The 27226-nt window shown below is 49.4% G+C and overlaps 1 protein-coding gene across 1 annotated transcript in view; it reads right to left on the bottom strand.

Moving 5' to 3' along the window:
- The window catches only part of LOC129834917 (pleckstrin homology domain-containing family G member 4B-like), a 123406-nt gene that overhangs the window by 31352 nt on the left and 64828 nt on the right, over positions 1-27226 (bottom strand). The window contains exon 4 of the mRNA XM_055900288.1: positions 3010-4007. Within this exon, the coding sequence (XP_055756263.1) occupies positions 3010-3983 (974 nt within the window). The 5' untranslated portion in view covers positions 3984-4007. The remainder of the gene's footprint in view (positions 1-3009; positions 4008-27226) is intronic.

Below are 27226 nucleotides of genomic sequence, written 5' to 3'. Positions count from 1 at the left end.
ACTGTTAATACGGGTCAGTTTACTGTGGCGAGAGGAGATAACTGTTAAGACTGGTCAGTTTACTGTGGAGGGAGGAGATAACTGTTAATACGGGTCAGCTTACTGTGGCGAGAGGAGAGGACTGTTATGACTGGTCAGTTTACTGTGGCGAGAGGAGATAACTGTTAATACGGGTCAGTTTACTGTGGCGAGAGGAGAGGACTGTTATGACTGGTCAGCTTACTGTGGAGGGAGGAGATAACTGTTAATACGGGTCAGTTTACTGTGGCGAGAGGAGATAACTGTTAATACGGGTCAGTTTACTGTGGCGAGAGGAGATAACTGTTAATACGGGTCAGTTTACTGTGGCGAGAGGAGATGACTGTTAAGACGGGTCAGTTTACTGTGGCGAGAGGAGAGGACTGTTAAGACTGGTCAGTTTACTGTGGCGAGAGGAGAGGACTGTTAAGACTGGTCAGTTTACTGTGGCGAGAGGAGATAACTGTTAAGACGGGTCAGTTTACTGTGGCGAGAGGAGAGGACTGTTAAGACTGGTCAGTTTACTGTGGCGAGAGGAGAGGACTGTTAAGACTGGTCAGTTTACTGTGGAGGGAGAGAGATGACTGTTAGACTGGTCAGTTTACTGTGGAGGGAGAGAGAGGACTGTTAAGACTGGTCAGTTTACTGTGGAGGGAGAGAGAGGGGGAGAGGACTGTTAGACTGGTCAGTTTACTGTGGAGGGAGAGAGAGGAGGAGAGGACTGTTAAGACTGGTCAGTTTACTGTGGCGAGAGGAGAGGAGGAGAGGACTGTTAAGACTGGTCAGTTTACTGTGGAGGGAGAGAGATGACTGTTAGACTGGTCAGTTTACTGTGGAGGGAGAGAGAGGGGGAGAGGACTGTTAGACTGGTCAGTTTACTGTGGAGGGAGAGAGAGGAGGAGAGGACTGTTAGACTGGTCAGTTTACTGTGGAGGGAGAGAGAGGACTGTTAAGACTGGTCAGTTTACTGTGGAGGGAGAGAGAGGGGGAGAGGACTGTTAGACTGGTCAGTTTACTGTGGAGGGAGAGAGAGGAGGAGAGGACTGTTAAGACTGGTCAGTTTACTGTGAAGGGAGAGAGAGCACTGTTAGACTGGTCAGTTTACTGTGGAGGGAGAGAGAGGAGGAGAGGACTGTTAGACTGGTCAGTTTACTGTGGAGGGAGAGAGAGGACTGTTAGACTGGTCAGTTTACTGTGGAGGGAGAGAGAGGGGGAGAGGACTGTTAGACTGGTCAGTTTACTGTGGCGAGAGAGAGGAGGAGAGGACTGTTAAGACTGGTCAGTTTACTGTGGAGGGAGAGAGAGGAGGAGAGGACTGTTAGACTGGTCAGTTTACTGTGGCGAGAGAGAGGAGGAGAGGACTGTTAAGACTGGTCAGTTTACTGTGGAGGGAGAGAGAGGAGGAGAGGACTGTTAGACTGGTCAGTTTACTGTGGAGGGAGAGAGAGGAGGAGAGGACTGTTAGACTGGTCAGTTTACTGTGGAGGGAGAGAGAGGAGGAGAGGACTGTTAAGACTGGTCAGTTTACTGTGGAGGGAGAGAGAGGAGGAGAGGACTGTTAGACTGGTCAGTTTACTGTGGAGGGAGAGAGAGGAGGAGAGGACTGTTAGACTGGTCAGTTTACTGTGGAGGGAGAGAGAGGAGGAGAGGACTGTTAAGACTGGTCAGTTTACTGTGGAGGGAGAGAGAGGAGGAGAGGACTGTTAGACTGGTCAGTTTACTGTGGAGGGAGAGAGAGGAGGAGAGGACTGTTAGACTGGTCAGTTTACTGTGGAGGGAGAGAGAGGAGGAGAGGACTGTTAGACTGGTCAGTTTACTGTGGAGGGAGAGAGAGGACTGTTAAGACTGGTCAGTTTACTGTGGAGGGAGAGAGAGGGGGAGAGGACTGTTAGACTGGTCAGTTCACCTCCCTCCCTCCCTCCCTCCCTCCCTCAGTTCACCTCCCTCCCTCCCTCCCTCCCTCAGTTTACCTCCCTCCCTCCCTCAGTTTACCTCCCTCCCTCCCTCAGTTTACTCCCTCCCTCCCTCAGTTTACCTCCCTCCCTCCCTCCCTCAGTTTACCTCCCTCCCTCCCTCAGTTTACCTCCCTCCCTCCCTCAGTTTACCTCCCTCCCTCCCTCAGTTTACCTCCCTCCCTCCCTCAGTTTACCTCCCTCCCTCCCTCAGTTCAACTCCCTCCCTCCCTCAGTTTACCTCCCTCCCTCCCTCAGTTTACCTCCCTCCCTCCCTCAGTTTACCTCCCTCCCTCCCTCAGTTTACCTCCCTCCCTCCCTCCCTCAGTTCACCTCCCTCCCTCCCTCCCTCCCTCAGTTTACCTCCCTCCCTCCCTCCCTCAGTTCACCTCCCTCCCTCCCTCCCTCAGTTTACCTCCCTCCCTCCCTCCCTCAGTTCACCTCCCTCCCTCTCCCTCCCTCAGTTTACCTCCCTCCCTCCCTCCCTCCCTCAGTTCACCTCCCTCCCTCCCTCCCTCAGTTCACCTCCCTCCCTCCCTCAGTTCAACTCTCTCCCTCCAACTCTCTCCCTCCCTCAGTTCACCTCTCTCTCTCTCTCTCCCTCACCCCCCCCCCCCTCCCTCCCTCCCCCCCCCTCCCTCCCTCCCTCCCTCCTCATGTGTGTGAGTTCAGGGGTTGCGTACCACTCTGTGTGGGGTTGGGGTCTGTGAACAGTGTGATAGGTTCTCTGGTGACAGCCTCGGCATCAGGCCCAGCCTCCACACGGCCACACACAGAGCCTTTTACACACACAGAGCCTATTACACACACACACGCTTCCCACCAGGATGCCAAGGAGACTAAACACAAGAGGTGTGTGTAGCTGAGTGGAGAAGGGATTAACAACAGGCACACACACACACGGCAGAGATGGACTGGCAGACAGTAGAGTAGTGGTAGCTAGACTAAAACCCATCTGTCCGTGTGTGTGTGTGTGTGTGTGTGTGTGTGTGTGTGTGTGTGTGTGTGTGTGTGTGTGTAGTAGCTCGACTAGACCCACCTGCCCTTGGCGCGGGTCTCTGGTACAGGACTACTGGTAGTGCTGGTGGAGGGGGTCCTCAGTGTCTCTCCTGCTGCCCAGCCAGGAGGCGTCATCCTGGGGGAGTAGGGTCGCTCTGCCCCCTCCCTGCTACTGACCTCCAGGCCTTTAATAAACACCCCGGTGTTCCCTCGCCGCGCCGGCTCGCTCAGCGTACGCTGACAGGTCCCGTAGCGGGAGGAGTCAAGGGCGGCGGGGGCGGGGCTCTGGCAGTCGAAGCTCTGGGTCTTGCGGAGCGGGGGTCGGCGAGCAGGGTTAGGGGCGGAGCTTGGCTCCGGGGGGGTCAGGGAGGGGGAGAAGGAGGAGCTACGGGCCCCGTGGGACGACTCCTCGGAGGAAGTGCTGCGGGTGAGGCGCTGGGTGGAGAAGGGGCTGTTGGGGGTGAGGGGGAGCCTGTGCACCAGACCGTAGGGAGAGGACGTTAGAGGTGTCTTGTCTCCTCCTGTCTCCTGTTTGAGGCTGCAGGACGACTGAGCTGAGGCAGAGCTGGAGGACAGCCTCTCTCTGACCCCCCACACGCCACTAAAGGCCTTTCTGCAGGCGTACGACACACTGCTGCTCCTCTCCTGTCCCACGCCGCTGTTACCGTCAGAGTAACGTCTGGGGGTGGCGTCCCCTGCCCCGCCGGCCTTCCCCGTACCCGTTGTACCCGACCCAGGTGACTCTCCCGTGGGCAGGGCTCGCCTCGTCCTCAGGGCGGCCTCCAGCTTCTTCTCAAACATCTGCTTGGTCTCCTGGCACTTGGACCAGGCGAACTTCCACTGTTTGAGGCCCTGCTCGCTCTTCATCTCTCCAGCCAGCTCCTTCATCTCCTGGAAGCGGGGGTCGGGGATCGGGGGGTGCTGCCGGCGGTACCCCTCCAGACAGCTGATCACCCCCTGGCTCTTGTCGGGCACCGTGCAGTCCTCCATGCTTATGCTGGCCAGGTGACGCATCCCCTCCAATGCCCACTCATACGCCTGGAGAGAGAAGAGAGGAGAGAGGAGGAGAGAGGAGAGAGAGAAGAAGAGAGGAGAGAAGGAGAGAGGAGCGAGAAGGAGAGGAGAGAGAAGGAGAGAGGAGGAAAGAGGAGAGAGAAGGAGAGAGAAGGAGAGAGAAGAAGAGAGAAGAAGAGAGGAGGAGAAAGTTAATCAGTAGTGGTCTTGAATGTTCCAAACTGATACGCCTGGAGAGAGAGAAGGACCAACAGTCTTCTGATACATTTCACATGTTGGTCATTTAGCGAACACTCATATCCAGATAATTACAGTCAGTGTGTTAAACTAAGGTGGGAGGAAGAGAGAGGGAGAGAACAGAGAGAGAGACAGAGAGGGAGAGAGAGAAAAGAGAGAGAGAGAGAGAGAGAGAGAGAGAGAGAGAGAGAGAGACAGAGAGAGAGACAGAGAGAGAATAGAGAGCGAGCGAGAGAGAGGGAGAGAGAGAAAAGAGAGAGAGAGAGAGAGAGAGAGAGAGAGAGAGAGAAAAGAGAGAGAGAGAGAGAGAGAGAGAATAGAGAGCGAGCGAGAGAGAGAGAGAGAGAGAAAAGAGAGAGAGAGAGAGAGAGAGAGAGAAAAGAGAGAGAGAGAGAGAGAGAGAGAGAGAGAGAGAGAGAGAGAGAGAGAGAGAGAGAGAGAGAATAGAGAGCGAGAGAGAGAACGACAGGAGAGAGAGGGAGAGGATGGTGGACAGAGAGAGAGGTATGAAGAGGTCAGGGGTCAGGAGAGAAGCCCTCTCTGCTCTCTAAACAACAGAGGGATGTGTGGAGGAGCTGGGAGGTCTGACCAATCAAGACCCCCCCCCCCCACACCACACACACACACACACACACACACACACACACACACACACACACACACACACACACACACACACACACACACACACACACACACACACACACACACACACACACACACACACACACAGCTCCTTAATGAGCTCTAACAAGCTGTCTAATCTCTGTAACGCTGATGAGAAAGACATGCTTAGTCTTAACAAGTTAACACCTCTAATAAATTAATCCATCTCATTTAACTACCCAGAATCCATCTCTCAGTATTATCAACAACAGGACACGTTGAGAGTTCATGACGACCAGGAGAAGACTGTCTATATCCTGTCTGAATGACCAGACCAGGACATTGATACCGGACTAACTACAGCTGATATCTGACAGGGAGGACAGTCTCTTTCAGAAGAGGATTTCTCTCTGAACCGGACACAGAGTCTTTCAGTTGTAAATCAAGTCTCTGTTGAATCCCTCTATTCTACACTCTCTAAAGCAAAACAACTAGAATGGTACCCTATTCCCTACATAGTGCACTACTTTTAACCAGGGCCAATAGGGTGGACAGGGAGCACCCCATTGGCATCTGGTCAAAAGTAGTGCACTATGTAGGGAACGAGGCCATTTGGGATGCAGCCCATCTTGGGGTGTCTGACCTCTGCTGGCTACTGGTCTCAGTGTATAGAAGGGGGCTAGGGTCTGACAGGAGGTTAAGGCCAGATCAAACGCTCACTGCTGTGACCCCAGAGGGAGAGAGAGGGAGAGAGAGAGCGGTAATCGCTTAGGAGACCTGATGCTGAGAGGAGCCACCCGGGCCCCTGGACATTCCAACAGGCCTCTAGAAATTCCTCTCTTCTGAATAACTGGCCCTGCTGACAGAGAACTCTCTCTCTCTCTCTCTCTCTCTCTCTCTCTCTCTCTCTCTCTCTCTCTCTCTCTCTCTCTCTCTCTCTCTCTCAATTCAATTATCTCTCTCTCTCTAGTCTCTGACTCTCTCTCTCTAGTCTCTGTCTCTCTCTCAATGTCTCTCTCTCTAGTCTCTGTCTCTCTCTCAATGTCTCTCTCTCTCTCTCTAGTCTGTCTCTCTCTCGGTCTCTCAATGTCTCTCTCTCTAGTCTCTGTCTCTCTCTCAATGTCTCTATCGCCTCAGCGTGACCTTGCAGGGGGGTGTGTCTCAGTGTGACCTTGCAGGGAGGTGTGTCTCAGTGTGACCTTGCAGGGAGGTGTGTCTCAGTGTGACAGAGAGGGAGAAAAGAGAGAGAGAGAGAGAGAGAGAGAGAGAGAGAGAGAGAGAATAGAGAGCGAGAGAGAGAACGACAGGAGAGAGACAGAGAGAGAGGTATGAAGAGGTTGCAGGGGGGTGTCTCTCTAACGTCTCAGCGTGACCTTGCAGGGAGGAGTGTCTGTAACGTCTCAGTGTGACCTTGCAGGGAGGAGTGTCTGTAACGCCTCAGTGTGACCTTGCAGGGAGGTGTGTCTCAGTGTGACCTTTCAGGGAGGTGTGTCTCAGTGTGACCTTGCAGGGAGGTGTGTCTCTAATGTCTCAGTGTGACCTTGCAGGGAGGTGTGTCTGTAACGTCTCAGGGTGACCTTGCAGGGAGGTGTGTCTGTAACGTCTCAGGGTGACCTTGCAGGGAGGTGTGTCTGTAACGTCTCAGTGTGACCTTGCAGGGGGGTGTGTCTGTAACGCCTCAGTGTGACCTTGCAGGGAGGTGTGTCTGTAACATCTCAGTGTGACCTTGCAGGGGGGTGTGTCTGTAACGCCTCAGTGTGACCTTGCAGGGAGGTGTGTCTGTAACGTCTCAGGGTGACCTTGCAGGGAGGTGTGTCTGTAACGTCTCAGTGTGACCTTGCAGGGAGGTGTGTCTCAGTGTGACCTTGCAGGGAGGTGTGTCTGTAACGTCTCAGTGTGACCTTGCAGGGAGGTGTGTCTGTAACGTCTCAGGGTGACCTTGCAGGGAGGAGTGTCTCAGTGTGACCTTGCAGGGAGGAGTGTCTCAGTGTGACCTTGCAGGGAGGTGTGTCTGTAACGTCTCAGTGTGACCTTGCAGGGGGGTGTGTCTGTAACGCCTCAGTGTGACCTTGCAGGGGGGTGTGTCTGTAACGTCTCAGTGTGACCTTGCAGGGGGGTGTGTCTGTAACGCCTCAGTGTGACCTTGCAGGGGGGTGTGTCTCTAACGTCTCAGCGTGACCTTGCAGGGAGGAGTGTCTGTAACGTCTCAGTGTGACCTTGCAGGGAGGTGTGTCTGTAACGCCTCAGTGTGACCTTGCAGGGAGGTGTGTCTCAGTGTGACCTTTCAGGGGGTGTGTCTCAGTGTGACCTTGCAGGGGGGTGTGTCCCTAACGCCTCAGCGTGACCTTGCAGGGGGGTGTCTCTCTAACGTCTCAGCGTGACCTTGCAGGGAGGTGTGTCTCAGTGTGACCTTTCAGGGGGTGTGTCTCAGTGTGACCTTGCAGGGGGGTGTGTCCCTAACGCCTCAGCGTGACCTTGCAGGGGGGTGTCTCTCTAACGCCTCAGTGTGACCTTGCAGGGAGGTGTGTCTCAGTGTGACCTTTCAGGGGGTGTGTCTCAGTGTGACCTTGCAGGGGGGTGTGTCCCTAACGCCTCAGCGTGACCTTGCAGGGGGGTGTCTCTCTAACGTCTCAGCGTGACCTTGCAGGGGGGTGTGTCCCTAACGCCTCAGCGTGACCTTGCAGGGGGGTGTCTCTCTAACGTCTCAGCGTGACCTTGCAGGGGGGTGTGTCCCTAACGTCTCAGTGTGACCTTGCAGGGAGGTGTGTCTGTAACGTCTCAGTGTGACCTTGCAGGGAGGTATGTAGGTGACACTACGGTCACATACCAGAACTCTGAGGGCTGCGAGGGCCACGGCACTGAGACACTAAAGCTACTGAAGCCAGGACGCAGGTCAGAGGTCAGCAGAGAGCTCAGCCACACAGAGACTATGGGAGAGACTAATGGGGGACAGCACAGAGGAACTCGGTGTCATGAAAAGGGCAGTGGAGCACAGTGGTTTACTCATCTACTCTACAATTCATTATACAACTATTAACATGGTTAAAAACACTGGACACATAATACAACATACAATAATAATACAACAATAATACAACACATAATACAACAGCTTTATCATTTAATAGAGGCAGAGAGAGACTAGAGAGAGAGAGAGAGAGAGAGACAGAGAGAAAGAGACAAAGAGAAAGACAGAGACTAGAGAGAGAGACAGAGAGAAAGACAGATCGAGAGAGAGAGAGAGAGACAGAGAGAAAGAGACAAAGAGAAAGACAGAGACAGAGAGAAAGAGACAAAGAGAAAGACAGACAGACAGAGAGAGAAAGAGACAGACAGAGAGAGAGAGAAAGAGAGAGAGACAGAGAGAAAGAGACAAAGAGAAAGACAGAGAGAGAGAGAGAGAGAGAGAGACAGAGAGAGAGAGAGAGAGAGACAGATAGAGAGACAGAGAGAGAGACAGAGACAGAGAGAGAGAAAGACAGAGAAAGAGACAGAGAGAGAGAAAGAGAGACTAGAGAGAGAGAGAGTCAGACAGACAAGGATCAGTCTGATAATGTATGACTGTGGTCCAGTTTAAATGAATCTAACAGGAACAAAGGGATGTGTTGTATCTGTTTGGTAACTGGTGAAGGTTAGATCTCCTCAGCCAGAGGACAATACTGACAGAAATACATATATGGCGACACGACAGCCCTTAGCGGCACGACAGCCCTTAGCGGCACGACAGCCCTTAGCGACACGACAGCCCTTAGCGACACGACAGCCCTTAGCGACACGACAGCCCTTAGCGACACGACAGCCCTTAGCGACACGACAGCCCTTAGCGACACGACAGCCCTTAGCGACACGACAGCCCTTAGCGACACGACAGCCCTTAGCGACACAACAGTCCTTAGCGACACAACAGTCCTTAGCGACACAACAGTCCTTAGCGACACAACAGTCCTTAGCGGCACAACAGTGCCGACCAACCAATCATCAATGTTACAGACCAACCAATCATCAATGTTACAGCTGAAGAGACTACTGGACCAACCAATCATCAAAGTTACAGCTGAAGAGACTACTGGACCAACCAATCATCAACGTTACAGCTGAAGAGACTACTGGACCAACCAATCATCAACGTTACAGCTGAAGAGACTACTGGACCAACCAATCATCAATGTTACAGCTGAAGAGACTACTGGACCAACCAATCATCAATGTTACAGCTGAAGAGACTACTGGACCAACCAATCATCAAAGTTACAGCTGAAGAGACTACTGGACCAACCAATCATCAACGTTACAGCTGAAGAGACTACTGGACCAACCAATCATCAATGTTACAGCTGAAGAGACTACTGGACCAACCAATCATCAATGTTACAGCTGAAGAGACTACTGGACCAACCAATCATCAATGTTACAGTTGAAGAGACTACTGGACCAACCAATCATCAATGTTACAGTTGAAGAGACTACTGGACCAACCAATCATCAATGTTACAGCTGAAGAGACTACTGGACCAACCAATCATCAATGTTACAGCTGAAGAGACTACTGGACCAACCAATCATCAATGTTACAGCTGAAGAGACTACTGGGCCAACCAATCATCAATGTTACAGCTGAAGAGACTACTGGACCAACCAATCATCAATGTTACAGTTGAAGAGACTACTGGACCAACCAATCATCAATGTTACAGCTGAAGAGACTACTGGACCAACCAATCATCAATGTTACAGCTGAAGAGACTACTGGACCAACCAATCATCAATGTTACAGCTGAAGAGACTACTGGACCAACCAATCATCAACGTTACAGCTGAAGAGACTACTGGACCAACCAATCATCAACGTTACAGCTGAAGAGACTACTGGACCAACCAATCATCAACGTTACAGCTGAAGAGACTACTGGACCAACCAATCATCAATGTTACAGCTGAAGAGACTACTGGACCAACCAATCATCAAAGTTACAGCTGAAGAGACTACTGGACCAACCAATCATCAACGTTACAGCTGAAGAGACTACTGGACCAACCAATCATCAATGTTACAGCTGAAGAGACTACTGGACCAACCAATCATCAATGTTACAGCTGAAGAGACTACTGGACCAACCAATCATCAATGTTACAGTTGAAGAGACTACTGGACCAACCAATCATCAATGTTACAGTTGAAGAGACTACTGGACCAACCAATCATCAATGTTACAGCTGAAGAGACTACTGGACCAACCAATCATCAATGTTACAGCTGAAGAGACTACTGGACCAACCAATCATCAATGTTACAGCTGAAGAGACTACTGGGCCAACCAATCATCAATGTTACAGCTGAAGAGACTACTGGACCAACCAATCATCAATGTTACAGTTGAAGAGACTACTGGACCAACCAATCATCAATGTTACAGCTGAAGAGACTACTGGACCAACCAATCATCAATGTTACAGCTGAAGAGACTACTGGACCAACCAATCATCAATGTTACAGCTGAAGAGACTACTGGACCAACCAATCATCAACGTTACAGCTGAAGAGACTACTGGACCAACCAATCATCAACGTTACAGCTGAAGAGACTACTGGACCAACCAATCATCAACGTTACAGCTGAAGAGACTACTGGACCAACCAATCATCAATGTTACAGCTGAAGAGACTACTGGACCAACCAATCATCAATGTTACAGCTGAAGAGACTACTGGACCAACCAATCATCAATGTTACAGCTGAAGAGACTACTGGACCAACCAATCATCAATGTTACAGTTGAAGAGACTACTGGACCAACCAATCATCAATGTTACAGCTGAAGAGACTACTGGACCAACCAATCATCAATGTTACAGCTGAAGAGACTACTGGACCAACCAATCATCAATGTTACAGTTGAAGAGACTACTGGACCAACCAATCATCAATGTTACAGTTGAAGAGACTACTGGACCACAGTCACCCAGACTCCTGCTGCCAAATCAAAAGACTAACAATCTCTCTCTCTCAATTTCAATTTAAGGGTTTTATTGACAAGGGAAACATATGTTAACATTGCCAACACAAGTGAGGTAGATAATATACAAAAGTGAAATAAACAATAAAAATGAACAGTAAACATTACACTCATAGAAGTTCCAAAAGAATAAAGACATTTCAAATGTCATATTATGTCTATATACAGTGTTGTAACGATGTACAAATGGTTAAAGTACAAAAGGGACCAACCAATCATCACCCCCAACACCTCCATGTGTCTACCAACCAATCACAACACCTCCATGTGTCTACCAGTCAATCATCACAACACCTCCATGTGTCTACCAACCAATCACAACACCTCCATGTGTCTACCAACCAATCATCTCCCATAACACCTCCATGTGTCTACCAACCAATCATCTCCCATAACACCTCCATGTGTCTACCAACCAATCATCACAACACCTCCATGTGTCTACCAACCAATCATCTCCCCAACACCTCCATGTGTCTAACCAACCAATCATCACAACACCTCCATGTGTCTACCAACCAATCATCACAACACCTCCATGTGTCTACCAACCAATCATCACAACACCTCCATGTGTCTACCAACCAATCATCACAACACCTCCATGTGTCTACCAACCAATCATCACAACACCTCCATGTGTCTACCAACCAATCATCTCCCACCACACCTCCATGTGTCTACCAACCAATCATCTCCCACCACACCTCCATGTGTCTACCAACCAATCATCTCCCCAACACCTCCATGTGTCTACCAACCAATCATCACAACACCTCCATGTGTCTACCAACCAATCATCTCCCCAACACCTCCATGTGTCTACCAACCAATCATCACAACACCTCCATGTGTCTACCAACCAATCATCACAACACCTCCATGTGTCTACCAACCAATCATCACAACACCTCCATGTGTCTACCAACCAATCATCACAACACCTCCATGTGTCTACCAACCAATCATCTCCCCAACACCTCCATGTGTCTACCAACCAATCATCACAACACCTCCATGTGTCTACCAACTAATCATCACAACACCTCCATGTGTCTACCAACCAATCATCTCCCACAACACCTCCATGTGTCTACCAACCAATCATCTCCCCAACACCTCCATGTGTCTACCAACCAATCATCTCCCCAACACCTCCATGTGTCTACCAACCAATCATCACAACACCTCCATGTGTCTACCAACCAATCACCACAACAGCTCCATGTGTCTACCAACCAATCATCACAACACCTCCATGTGTCTACCAACCAATCATCACAACACCTCCATGTGTCTACCAACCAATCATCTCCCACAACACCTCCATGTGTCTACCAACCAATCATCTCCCACAACACCTCCATGTGTCTACCAACCAATCACCACAACAGCTCCATGTGTCTACCAACCAATCACCACAACAGCTCCATGTGTCTACCAACCAATCACCACAACAGCTCCATGTGTCTACCAACCAATCACCACAACAGCTCCATGTGTCTACCAACCAATCACCACAACAACTCCATGTGTCTACCAACCAATCACCACAACAGCTCCATGTGTCTACCAACCAATCATAAAAGCTCCATGTGTCTACCAACCAATCACCACAACAGCTCCATGTGTCTACCAACCAATCACCACAACAGCTCCATGTGTCTACCAACCAATCATCTCCCCAACACCTCCATGTGTCTACCAACCAATCATCTCCCACAACAGCTCCATGTGTCTACCAACCAATCATCTCCCACAACACCTCCATGTGTCTACCAACCAATCATCTCCCACAACAGCTCCATGTGTCTACCAACCAATCATCTCCCACAACACCTCCATGTGTCTACCAACCAATCATCTCCCACAACACCTCCATGTGTCTCCCAACCAATCACAACTCCTCCATGTGTCTACCAACCAATCATCTCCCACAACAGCTCCATGTGTCTACCAACCAATCATCTCCCACAACACCTCCATGTGTCTACCAACCAATCATCTCCCACAACACCTCCATGTGTCTCCCAACCAATCACAACAGCTCCATGTGTCTACCAACCAATCACCACAACAGCTCCATGTGTCTACCAACCAATCACCACAACAGCTCCATGTGTCTACCAACCAATCACCACAACAGCTCCATGTGTCTACCAACCAATCATCTCCCCAACACCTCCATGTGTCTACCAACCAATCATCACAACACCTCCATGTGTCTACCAACCAATCATCTCCCACAACACCTCCATGTGTCTACCAACCAATCATCTCCCACAACACCTCCATGTGTCTACCAACCAATCATCACAACACCTCCATGTGTCTACCAACCAATCATCACAACAGCTCCATGTGTCTACCAACCAATCATAACACCTCCATGTGTCTACCAACCAATCATCTCCCCAACACCTCCTTGTGTCTACCAACCAATCATCTCCCACAACAGCTCCATGTGTCTACCAACCAATCATCTCCCACAACAGCTCCATGTGTCTACCAACCAATCATCTCCCACAACACCTCCATGTGTCTACCAACCAATCATCTCCCACAACACCTCCATGTGTCTACCAACCAATCACAACTCCTCCATGTGTCTACCAACCAATCACCACAACAGCTCCATGTGTCTACCAACCAATCACCACAACAGCTCCATGTGTCTACCAACCAATCACCACAACAGCTCCATGTGTCTACCAACCAATCACCACAACAGCTCCATGTGTCTACCAACCAATCACCACAACACCTCCATGTGTCTCCCAGCCAATCACCACAACACCTCCATGTGTCTACCAGCCAATCATCACAACACCTCCATGTGTCTACCAGCCAATCACCACAACACCTCCATGTGTCAACCAACCAATCACCTCCCACAACACATCCATGTGTCTACCAGCCAATCACCACAACACCTCCATGTGTCTACCAGCCAATCACCACAACACCTCCATGTGTCTACCAGCCAATCATCATAACACCTCCATGTGTCTACCAACCAATCACCACAACAGCTCCATGTGTCTACCAGCCAATCACCACAACACATCCATGTGTCTACCAGCCAATCACCACAACACCTCCATGTGTCTACCAACCGATCATAACACCTCCATGTGTCTACCAGCCAATCATCTCCCACAACAGCTCCATGTGTCTACCAACCAATCATCACAACAGCTCCACGTGTCTACCAGCCAATCATCTCCCACAACAGCTCCATGTGTCTACCAACCAATCATAACACCTCCATGTGTCTAGGGCAGCTCTACGTTCACTGCCTCCATACTGACTGACTGGTGGCAGAACAGCCAGTTGATGCTTCATTAAAATTCATTGTGATAAAATAATGTTACTACAGTAGCTGGTTTATTGAAGGGTTATAGCATTTAGTGTTGAACGAGCTGGTCTGTTACTACAGTAGCTGGCTCATTGAAGGATTATAGCATTTAGTGTTGAACGAGCTGGTCTGTTACTACAGTAGCTGGCTCATTGAAGGATTATAGCATTTAGTGTTGAACGAGCTGGTCTGTTACTACAGTAGCTGGCTCATTGAAGGATTATAGCATTTAGTGTTGAACGAGCTGGTCTGTTACTACAGTAGCTGGTTTATTGAAGGATTATAGCATTTAGTGTTGAACGAGCTGGTCTGTTACTACAGTAGCTGGTTTATTGAAGGATTATAGCATTTAGTGTTGAACGAGCTGGTCTGTTACTACAGTAGCTGGTTTATTGAAGGATTATAGCATTTAGTGTTGAACGAGCTGGTCTGTTACTACAGTAGCTGGCTTATTGAAGGAACATAGCATTTAGTGTTGAACGAGCTGGTCTGTTACTACAGTAGCTGGTTTATTGAAGGAACAGGTTTAGAGATGTAGTCTAATGGACATGTGTCTGGCTCAGGTTTAGAGATGTAGTCTAATGGACAAGTGTCTGGCTCAGGTTTAGAGATGTAGTCTAATGGACATGTGGCTAGCTCAGGTTTAGAGATGTAGTCTAATGGACAAGTGGCTGGTTCAGGTTTAGAGATGTAATGGACAAGTGTCTGGCTCAGGTTTAGAGATGTAATGGACAAGTGTCTGGCTCAGGTTTAGAGATGTAGTCTAATGGACAAGTGTCTGGTTCAGGTTTAGAGATGTAATGGACAAGTGTCTGGTTCAGGTTTAGAGATGTAATGGACAAGTGTCTGGTTCAGGTTTAGAGATGTAATGGACAAGTGTCTGGTTCAGGTTTAGAGATGTAGTCTAATGGACAAGTGTCTGGCTCAGGTTTAGAGATGTAGTCTAATGGACAAGTGTCTGGCTCAGGTTTAGAGATGTAATGGACAAGTGTCTGGCTCAGGTTTAGAGATGTAATGGACAAGTGTCTGGTTCAGGTTTAGAGATGTAATGGACAAGTGTCTGGCTCAGGTTTAGAGATGTAATGGACATGTGTCTGGCTCAGGTTTAGAGATGTAGTCTAATGGACAAGTGACTGGTTCAGGGTTAGAGATGTAGTCTAATGGACAAGTGTCTGGTTCAGGTTTAGAGATGTAATGGACAAGTTTCTGGTTCAGGTTTAGAGATGTAATGGACATGTGGCTAGCTCAGGTTTAGAGATGTAATGGACAAGTGTCTGGCTCAGGTTTAGAGATGTAATGGACATGTGTCTGGCTCAGGTTTAGAGATGTAGTCTAATGGACAAGTGTCTGGCTCAGGTTTAGAGATGTAGTCTAATGGACAAGTGACTGGCTCAGGTTTAGAGATGTAGTCTAATGGACATGTGTCTGGTTCAGGTTTAGAGATGTAATGGACATGTGTCTGGCTCAGGTTTAGAGATGTAATGGACAAGTGTCTGGTTCAGGTTTAGAGATGTAGTCTAATGGACATGTGTCTGGTTCAGGTTTAGAGATGTAATGGACATGTGTCTGGCTCAGGTTTAGAGATGTAATGGACAAGTGACTGGTTCAGGTTTAGAGATGTAGTCTAATGGACAAGTGTCTAGCTCAGGTTTAGAGATGTAGTCTAATGGACAAGTGGCTGGCTCAGGTTTAGAGATGTAATGGACAAGTGTCTGGCTCAGGTTTAGAGATGTAATGGACAAGTGTCTGGCTCAGGTTTAGAGATGTAGTCTAATGGAAAGTGTCTGGCTCAGGATTAGAGATGTAATGGACATGTGTCTGGCTCAGGTTTAGAGATGTAGTCTAATGGACAAGTGTCTGGCTCAGGTTTAGAGATGTAGTCTAATGGACAAGTGTCTGGCTCAGGTTTAGAGATGTAATGGACATGTGTCTAGCTCAGGTTTAGAGATGTAATGGACAAGTGGCTAGCTCAGGATTAGAGATGTAATGGACATGTGTCTGGCTCAGGTTTAGAGATGTAGTCTAATGGACAAGTGTCTGGCTCAGGTTTAGAGATGTAATGGACAAGTGTCTGGCTCAGGTTTAGAGATGTAATGGACAAGTGTCTGGCTCAGGTTTAGAGATGTAATGGACAAGTGTCTGGTTCAGGGTTAGAGATGTAGTCTAATGGACATGTGTCTGGTTCAGGTTTAGAGATGTAATGGACATGTGTCTGGCTCAGGTTTAGAGATGTAATGGACAAGTGTCTGGTTCAGGGTTAGAGATGTAGTCTAATGGACAAGTGTCTAGCTCAGGATTAGAGATGTAATGGACATTATCAAACGTCAGAAACCCCGCTCCTTCAACCACTAAACTTCGTAGCTAGATGTTAAATTGCACGATCAAGAACTCCTCTGCAAAACTTCTAAATGAATGACAGATTCCTGGAGTTATGTTGATTTATTCTGGCCATTGTCTTTAGGGCGAAGTGTTGCTCTTGCTCGGTAACACACAGACTCATGGGAAGAGTTCTGCCAAAGGGAACCGATTGGCAAAAAATTTAACGATGACAAAAACTTTACTCAGGAGGTCACTCCCATTGAAATCTGCGGTCACTTCCTACTAAGGCCAACTAGATGTCCCAGGCTTCACTGCACCGTGCGCAATATCCTGAGGACGAGGTTACTCTCCCAGTAACCTGCACCCAGTGGACCGGATCAAACTCTGCTACCAACCAACGGGTGCTCCAATGCTTTCAGCTCGGTTTGATAAGAGAGTGGGAGAGAAGAGCGGAGCGAGAGGTTTAGGATGACATCATTCCTGAATGGTTAGCAGGCGCCGGGCACCTTTGAAGTGTGAATGGATTGTGTGCGGGGGAGGGAGGGATGGAGGGAGGGAGGGAGGGATGGACGGAGGGAGGTTTTTGAGTGGCGAGCTCCTAAATAAAGCCAGTGAGGAGATCAGAGGGGTCTGGGGAGCAGAGGGGTCTGGGGATCAGAGGGGTCTGGGGAGCTCAGCACAGCTCCTCTGGAAGGCCCCTGCTTTAACAACAGCCACAAAGGGGCCAGCTCCCTCCTTTTGACTGGGGGGGGGGGGGGGGGGGTTGGGGAGGTGCCAGAGAGAGAGAGGGCCAGCTCCCTCCTTTTGACTGGGAGGGGGGGGGGCTCCCTCCTTTTGACTGGGAGGGGGGGGGGGTTGGGGAGGTGCCAGAGAGAGAGAGGGCCAGCTCCCTCCTTTTGACTGGGAGGGGGGGGGGCTCCCTCCTTTTGAATGGGAGGGGGGGAGGTGCCAGAGAGAGAGAGGGCCAGCTCCCTCCTTTTGACTGGGAGGTGGAGGAGAGTTGGGGAGGTGCCAGATAAAGAGTTGTGAGGGAGGAGGAGGAGAAGAAGAGGCCTTCAGCTTTTGTACACAGAGATAAATTAAAATGTCGGTTGAGTGGAGTTTTTTCTCTCTCTGAAGAGTGAGAGAGAGAGAGAGAGAGATTCTACTTGAGAGGTTTTTGTGGATGAAAAGGGTTTCATGACATCAAGCCAATTTATTACCTCATCTGTGAGACTGGACAGGAATTTGTTTTGTAGAAAGAGAGTGACTATTCATATCCTACAGGAGGAGGAAAAGGGCTTGGAATTACTTCTCCTAAATGCACCACTCTACTCTATGCAGCCAGGTACTGTTGATTCAGTGAGCTCTTTGAATTACTTCTCCTAAAGGCACCACTCTACTCTATGCAGCCAGGTACTGTTAATTCAGTGAGCTCTTTGAATTACTTCTCCTAAAGGCACCACTCTACTCTATGCAGCCAGGTACTGTTGATTCAGTGAGCTCTTTGAATTACTTCTCCTAAAGGCACCACTCTACTCTATGCAGCCAGGTACTGTTGATTCAGTGAGCTCTTTGGTCCACGTTTAGTCTTACAGTCAACAACAAAAAGTCTTAACGTTTAGGGAAGGTAAGTAACTCAGTGACTTCATAATGCATGTGAGTGACTACACCACACAGACACTGGGCAGATTTGGTTGAGGTTTTTCAGTTCCAAACTGTTTTCTGTCTCCTTTTGTTTGACAGTCAGCTCCTATCCTTCTAGCCCAGTCTTGGAGAGGATCCATTCCCTGTGTGCTGTAAGTCAAGAGTCACTAAACAGTCTATTTCACACCTCCAGTCATGAGGCTTAGAACAAACCACAGCTGTACAACTAGTGCAGCCAGGTAAAAACATGGTGAGACCACAGATAGAACAATCTTTTCCTGATTCTCTTCCTGGATCTCTTCCTGGATCTCTTCCTGGATCTCTTCCTGATTCTCTTCCTGATTCTCTTCATGGATCTTTTCCTGATTATTTTCCTGATTCTCTTCCTGATTCTCTTCCTGAATCTTTTCCTGGATCTTTTCCTGGATCTCTTCCTGATTCTCTTCCTGATTCTCTTCATGGATCTTTTCCTGATTCTTTTCCTGATTCTCTTCCTGATTCTCTTCCTGAATCTTTTCCTGAATCTTTTCCTGGATCTCTTCCTGGATCTCTTCCTGATTCTCTTCATGGATCTTTTCCTGATTCTCTTCCTGATTCTCTTCCTGAATCTCTTCCTGAATCTCTTCCTGATTCTCTTCCTGAATCTCTTCCTGATTCTTTTCCTGGATCTCTTCCTGGATCTCTTCCTGGATCTTTTCCTGGATCTTTTCCTGGATCTTTTCCTGATTCTCTTCCTGATTCTCTTCCTGAATCTCTTCCTGGATCTCTTCCTGAATCTCTTCCTGGATCTCTTCCTGAATCTCTTCCTGATTCTTTTCCTGAATCTTTTCCTGGATCTCTTCCTGGATCTCTTCCTGATTCTCTTCCTGATTCTCTTCCTGATTCTCTTCCTGATTCTTTTCCTGATTCTTTTCCTGGATCTTTTCCTGGATCTTTTCCTGGATCTTTTCCTGATTCTCTTCCTGATTCTCTTCCTGAATCTCTTCCTGAATCTCTTCCTGAATCTCTTCCTGAATCTCTTCCTGAATCTCTTCCTGAATCTTTTCCTGGATCTTTTCCTGGATCTTTTCCTGATTCTTTTCCTGATTCTTTTCCTGATTCTCTTCCTGATTCTCTTCCTGGATCTCTTCCTGGATCTCTTCCTGGATCTCTTCCTGGATCTTTTCCTGATTCTCTTCCTGATTCTCTTCCTGAATCTCTTCCTGAATCTCTTCCTGATTCTCTTCCTGATTTTCTTCCTGAATCTCTTCCTGAATCTCTTCCTGAATCTCTTCCTGGATCTCTTCCTGGATCTCTTCCTGGATCTCTTCCTGAATCTCTTCCTGAATCTCTTCCTGGATCTCTTCCTGAATATCTTCCTGAATCTCTTCCTGAATCTCTTCCTGAATCCCGTGATCTTTGTTTATAGTGACCAGGAGGTCGTGGGGGCCCACACAGCCAGCTGGATACGAGGCAGACCCCCACCCCCCTGTTCTCTCAATTAACCACTGAGCACACAGCAAGAAGAGGCGAGAGAGAGGGAGATGACTCTAAATGTCAAGCTTCTGCCTCTAACCCTAGGAAACTGTTTACCACCATCTCCTCCCTCCGTAATCCCCCCCCCCCCCCCCCCCCGGACAACTTTGTCAACCGCTTTGAAAAGAAGGTTGACGACATCTGCTCCTCATTCACTCAGCCTATTGAGTCCACTGGTTCCAGTCATTCACTCAGCCTATTGAGTCCACTGGTCTCACTCATTCACTCAGCCTATTGAGTCCACTGGTCCCACTCATTCACTCAGCCTATTGAGTCCACTGGTCCCACTCATTCACTCAGCCTATTGAGTCCACTGGTCCCAGTCATTCACTCAGCCTATTGAGTCCACTGGTCCCACTCATTCACTCTGCCTATTGAGTCCACTGGTTCCACTCATTCACTCAGCCTATTGAGTCCACTGGTCCCAGTCATTCACTCAGCCTATTGAGTCCACTGGTCCCAGTCATTCACTCAGCCTATTGAGTCCACTGGTCCCACTCATTCACTCAGCCTATTGAGTCCACTGGTTCCACTCATTCACTCAGCCTATTGAGTCCACTGGTCTCACGCCTTCACTCAGCCTATTGAGTCCACTGGTCTCACGCCTTCACTCAGCCTATTGAGTCCACTGGTCACACTCATTCACTCAGCCTATTGAGTCCACTGGTCCCACTCATTCACTCAGCCTATTGAGTCCACTGGTTCCACTCATTCACTCAGCCTATTGAGTCCACTGGTCTCTCTCATTCACTCAGCCTGTTGAGTCCACTGGTCTCTCTCATTCACTCAGCCTATTGAGTCCACTGGTCCCACTCATTCACTCAGCCTATTGAGTCCACTGGTCCCACTCATTCACTCAGCCTATTGAGTCCACTGGTCCCACTCATTCACTCAGCCTATTGAGTCCACTGGTCCCACTCATTCACTCAGCCTATTGAGTCCACTGGTCTCACTCATTCACTCAGCCTATTGAGTCCACTGGTCCCACTCATTCACTCAGCCTATTGAGTCCACTGGTTCCAGTCATTCACTCAGCCTATTGAGTCCACTGGTTCCACTCATTCACTCAGCCTATTGAGTCCACTGGTCTCTCTCAATCACTCAGCCTATTGAGTCCACTGGTTCCAGTCATTCACTCAGCCTATTGAGTCCACTGGTCCCAGTCATTCACTCAGCCTATTGAGTCCACTGGTCCCACTCATTCACTCAGCCTATTGAGTCCACTGGTCTCACGCCTTCACTCAGCCTATTGAGTCCACTGGTTCCAGTCATTCACTCAGCCTATTGAGTCCACTGGTCCCACTCATTCACTCAGCCTATTGAGTCCACTGGTCTCTCTCATTCACTCAGCCTGTTGAGTCCACTGGTCTCACGCCTTCACTCAGCCTATTGAGTCCACTGGTCTCACTCATTCACTCAGCCTATTGAGTCCACTGGTTCCAGTCATTCACTCAGCCTATTGAGTCCACTGGTCTCTCTCATTCACTCAGCCTATTGAGTCCACTGGTCTCACTCATTCACTCAGCCTATTGAGTCCACTGGTTCCAGTCATTCACTCAGCCTATTGAGTCCACTGGTCCCTCTCATTCACTCAGCCTATTGAGTCCACTGGTCCCTCTCATTCACTCAGCCTATTGAGTCCACTGGTTCCAGTCATTCACTCAGCCTATTGAGTCCACTGGTTCCAGTCATTCACTCAGCCTATTGAGTCCACTGGTCCCACTCATTCACTCAGCCTATTGAGTCCACTGGTCCCACTCAGCCTATTGACTCCACTGGTCCCACTCATTCACTCAGCCTATTGAGTCCACTGGTTCCAGTCATTCACTCAGCCTATTGAGTCCACTGGTTCCAGTCATTCACTCAGCCTATTGAGTCCACTGGTCCCACTCATTCACTCAGCCTATTGAGTCCACTGGTTCCACTCATTCACTCAGCCTATTGAGTCCACTGGTCCCACTCAGCCTATTGACTCCACTGGTCCCACTCATTCACTCAGCCTATTGAGTCCACTGGTCCCACTCATTCACTCAGCCTATTGAGTCCACTGGTTCCACTCATTCACTCAGCCTATTGAGTCCACTGGTCCCACTCAGCCTATTGACTCCACTGGTCCCACTCATTCACTCAGCCTATTGAGTCCACTGGTTCCAGTCATTCACTCAGCCTATTGAGTCCACTGGTCCCACTCATTCACTCAGCCTATTGAGTCCACTGGTCCCACTCAGCCTATTGACTCCACTGGTCCCACTCATTCACTCAGCCTATTGAGTCCACTGGTTCCAGTCATTCACTCAGCCTATTGAGTCCACTGGTTCCAGTCATTCACTCAGCCTATTGAGTCCACTGGTCCCACTCATTCACTCAGCCTATTGAGTCCACTGGTTCCACTCATTCACTCAGCCTATTGAGTCCACTGGTCCCACTAAGCCTATTGACTCCACTGGTCCCACTCATTCACTCAGCCTATTGAGTCCACTGGTCCCACTCATTCACTCAGCCTATTGAGTCCACTGGTTCCACTCATTCACTCAGCCTATTGAGTCCACTGGTCCCACTCAGCCTATTGACTCCACTGGTCCCACTCATTCACTCAGCCTATTGAGTCCACTGGTCCCACTCATTCACTCAGCCTATTGAGTCCACTGGTTCCACTCATTCACTCAGCCTATTGAGTCCACTGGTCCCACTCATTCACTCAGCCTATTGAGTCCACTGGTCTATATCATTCACTCAGCCTATTGAGTCCACTGGTTCCAGTCATTCACTCAGCCTATTGAGTCCACTGGTCTCACTCATTCACTCAGCCTATTGAGTCCACTGGTCCCACTCATTCACTCAGCCTATTGAGTCCACTGGTTCCAGTCATTCACTCAGCCTATTGAGTCCACTGGTCTCTCTCATTCACTCAGCCTATTGAGTCCACTGGTCCCACTCATTCACTCAGCCTATTGAGTCCACTGGTCCCACTCATTCACTCAGCCTATTGAGTCCACTGGTCTCTCTCATTCACTCAGCCTATTGAGTCCACTGGTCCCACTCATTCACTCAGCCTATTGAGTCCACTGGTTCCACTCATTCACTCAGCCTATTGAGTCCACTGGTCCCAGTCATTCACTCAGCCTATTGAGTCCACTGGTCCCTCTCATTCACTCAGCCTATTGAGTCCACTGGTTCCTCTCATTCACTCAGCCTATTGAGTCCACTGGTTCCACTCATTCACTCAGCCTATTGAGTCCACTGGTCTCACGCCTTCACTCAGCCTGTTGAGTCCACTGGTTCCACTCATTCACTCAGCCTATTGAGTCCACTGGTCCCACTCATTCACTCAGCCTATTGAGTCCACTGGTCCCACTCATTCACTCAGCCTATTGAGTCCACTGGTCCCACTCATTCACTCAGCCTATTGAGTCCACTGGTCCCACTCATTCACTCAGCCTATTGAGTCCACTGGTCTCACTCATTCACTCAGCCTATTGAGTCCACTGGTCCCACTCATTCACTCAGCCTATTGAGTCCACTGGTTCCAGTCATTCACTCAGCCTATTGAGTCCACTGGTTCCACTCATTCACTCAGCCTATTGAGTCCACTGGTCTCTCTCATTCACTCAGCCTATTGAGTCCACTGGTTCCAGTCATTCACTCAGCCTATTGAGTCCACTGGTCCCAGTCATTCACTCAGCCTATTGAGTCCACTGGTCCCACTCATTCACTCAGCCTATTGAGTCCACTGGTCTCACGCCTTCACTCAGCCTATTGAGTCCACTGGTTCCAGTCATTCACTCAGCCTATTGAGTCCACTGGTCCCACTCATTCACTCAGCCTATTGAGTCCACTGGTCTCTCTCATTCACTCAGCCTGTTGAGTCCACTGGTCTCACGCCTTCACTCAGCCTATTGAGTCCACTGGTCTCACTCATTCACTCAGCCTATTGAGTCCACTGGTTCCAGTCATTCACTCAGCCTATTGAGTCCACTGGTCTCTCTCATTCACTCAGCCTATTGAGTCCACTGGTCTCACTCATTCACTCAGCCTATTGAGTCCACTGGTTCCAGTCATTCACTCAGCCTATTGAGTCCACTGGTCCCTCTCATTCACTCAGCCTATTGAGTCCACTGGTCCCTCTCATTCACTCAGCCTATTGAGTCCACTGGTTCCAGTCATTCACTCAGCCTATTGAGTCCACTGGTTCCAGTCATTCACTCAGCCTATTGAGTCCACTGGTCCCACTCATTCACTCAGCCTATTGAGTCCACTGGTCCCACTCAGCCTATTGACTCCACTGGTCCCACTCATTCACTCAGCCTATTGAGTCCACTGGTTCCAGGCATTCACTCAGCCTATTGAGTCCACTGGTTCCAGTCATTCACTCAGCCTATTGAGTCCACTGGTCCCACTCATTCACTCAGCCTATTGAGTCCACTGGTTCCACTCATTCACTCAGCCTATTGAGTCCACTGGTCCCACTCAGCCTATTGACTCCACTGGTCCCACTCATTCACTCAGCCTATTGAGTCCACTGGTCCCACTCATTCACTCAGCCTATTGAGTCCACTGGTTCCACTCATTCACTCAGCCTATTGAGTCCACTGGTCCCACTCAGCCGATTGACTCCACTGGTCCCACTCATTCACTCAGCCTATTGAGTCCACTGGTTCCAGTCATTCACTCAGCCTATTGAGTCCACTGGTCCCACTCATTCACTCAGCCTATTGAGTCCACTGGTCCCACTCAGCCTATTGACTCCACTGGTCCCACTCATTCACTCAGCCTATTGAGTCCACTGGTTCCAGTCATTCACTCAGCCTATTGAGTCCACTGGTTCCAGTCATTCACTCAGCCTATTGAGTCCACTGGTCCCACTCATTCACTCAGCCTATTGAGTCCACTGGTTCCACTCATTCACTCAGCCTATTGAGTCCACTGGTCCCACTCAGCCTATTGACTCCACTGGTCCCACTCATTCACTCAGCCTATTGAGTCCACTGGTCCCACTCATTCACTCAGCCTATTGAGTCCACTGGTTCCACTCATTCACTCAGCCTATTGAGTCCACTGGTCCCACTCAGCCTATTGACTCCACTGGTCCCACTCATTCACTCAGCCTATTGAGTCCACTGGTCCCACTCATTCACTCAGCCTATTGAGTCCACTGGTTCCACTCATTCACTCAGCCTATTGAGTCCACTGGTCCCACTCATTCACTCAGCCTATTGAGTCCACTGGTCCCACTCATTCACTCAGCCTATTGAGTCCACTGGTCTCTCTCATTCACTCAGCCTATTGAGTCCACTGGTCCCACTCATTCACTCAGCCTATTGAGTCCACTGGTTCCACTCATTCACTCAGCCTATTGAGTCCACTGGTTCCACTCATTCACTCAGCCTATTGAGTCCACTGGTCCCACTCATTCACTCAGCCTATTGAGTCCACTGGTCTCTCTCATTCACTCAGCCTATTGAGTCCACTGGTCTCACGCCTTCACTCAGCCTATTGAGTCCACTGGTTCCAGTCATTCACTCAGCCTATTGAGTCCACTGGTCCCACTCATTCACTCAGCCTATTGAGTCCACTGGTTCCACTCATTCACTCAGCCTATTGAGTCCACTGGTCCCACTCATTCACTCAGCCTATTGAGTCCACTGGTCCCACTCATTCACTCAGCCTATTGAGTCCACTGGTTCCACTCATTCACTCAGCCTATTGAGTCCACTGGTCCCACTCATTCACTCAGCCTATTGAGTCCACTGGTCTCACGCCTTCACTCAGCCTATTGAGTCCACTGGTCTCACGCCTTCACTCAGCCTATTGAGTCCACTGGTCTCACTCATTCACTCAGCCTATTGAGTCCACTGGTCTCTCTCATTCACTCAGCCTATTGAGTCCACTGGTCTCACGCCTTCACTCAGCCTATTGAGTCCACTGGTCTCACGCCTTCACTCAGCCTATTGAGTCCACTGGTCCCACTCATTCACTCAGCCTATTGAGTCCACTGGTCTCACGCCTTCACTCAGCCTATTGAGTCCACTGGTCCCAGTCATTCACTCAGCCTATTGAGTCCACTGGTCCCACTCATTCACTCAGCCTATTGAGTCCACTGGTCTCACGCCTTCACTCAGCCTATTGAGTCCACTGGTCCCAGTCATTCACTCAGCCTATTGAGTCCACTGGTCTCACGCCTTCACTCAGCCTATTGAGTCCACTGGTCTCACTCATTCACTCAGCCTATTGAGTCCACTGGTCCCACTCATTCACTCAGCCTATTGAGTCCACTGGTCTCACTCATTCACTCAGCCTATTGAGTCCACTGGTCTCACGCCTTCACTCAGCCTATTGAGTCCACTGGTCCCACTCATTCACTCAGCCTATTGAGTCCACTGGTCTCACTCATTCACTCAGCCTATTGAGTCCACTGGTCTCACTCATTCACTCAGCCTATTGAGTCCACTGGTCTCACTCATTCACTCAGCCTATTGAGTCCACTGGTCCCACTCATTCACTCAGCCTATTGAGTCCACTGGTCTCACTCATTCACTCAGCCTATTGAGTCCACTGGTCTCACTCATTCACTCAGCCTATTGAGTCCACTGGTCTCACTCATTCACTCAGCCTATTGAGTCCACTGGTCTCACTCATTCACTCAGCCTATTGAGTCCACTGGTCTCACTCATTCACTCAGCCTATTGAGTCCACTGGTCTCACGCCTTCACTCAGCCTATTGAGTCCACTGGTCCCACTCATTCACTCAGCCTATTGAGTCCACTGGTCTCACTCATTCACTCAGCCTATTGAGTCCACTGGTCTCACTCATTCACTCAGCCTATTGAGTCCACTGGTCTCACTCATTCACTCAGCCTATTGAGTCCACTGGTCTATATCATTCACTCAGCCTATTGAGTCCACTGGTCCCACTCAGCCTATTGAGTCCACTGGTCCCACTCATTCACTCAGCCTATTGAGTCCACTGGTCCCACTCATTCACTCAGCCTATTGAGTCCACTGGTCCCACTCATTCACTCAGCCTATTGAGTCCACTGGTTCCAGTCATTCACTCAGCCTATTGAGTCCACTGGTCTATATCATTCACTCAGCCTATTGAGTCCACTGGTCCCACTCATTCACTCAGCCTATTGAGTCCACTGGTCTATATCATTCACTCAGCCTATTGAGTCCACTGGTCCCACTCAGCCTATTGAGTCCACTGGTCCCACTCATTCACTCAGCCTATTGAGTCCACTGGTCCCACTCATTCACTCAGCCTATTGAGTCCACTGGTCACAGTCATTCACTCAGCCTATTGAGTCCACTGGTTCCACTCATTCACTCAGCCTATTGAGTCCACTGGTCCCACTCATTCACTCAGCTTATTGAGTCCACTGGTCCCACTCAGCCTATTGAGTCCACTGGTCCCAGTCATTCACTCAGCTTATTGAGTCCACTGGTCTCTCTCACACAGAACCACCCTACATCTTGACCTCTTTCTCACCTCTCTCTACAGATGAAATCTTGCCACTAGTCTGTGCCTGGCAGATATCTGGACAGCAGAGTCCCTGCCCATCTTCCCCCT

Source organism: Salvelinus fontinalis, chromosome 35 (genome assembly GCF_029448725.1).
Source record: "Salvelinus fontinalis isolate EN_2023a chromosome 35, ASM2944872v1, whole genome shotgun sequence".
Lineage (NCBI taxonomy): Eukaryota > Metazoa > Chordata > Actinopteri > Salmoniformes > Salmonidae > Salvelinus > Salvelinus fontinalis.
Note: the sequence above shows the minus strand (reverse complement) of the source record. Positions and strands in the feature narration are given on the sequence as shown.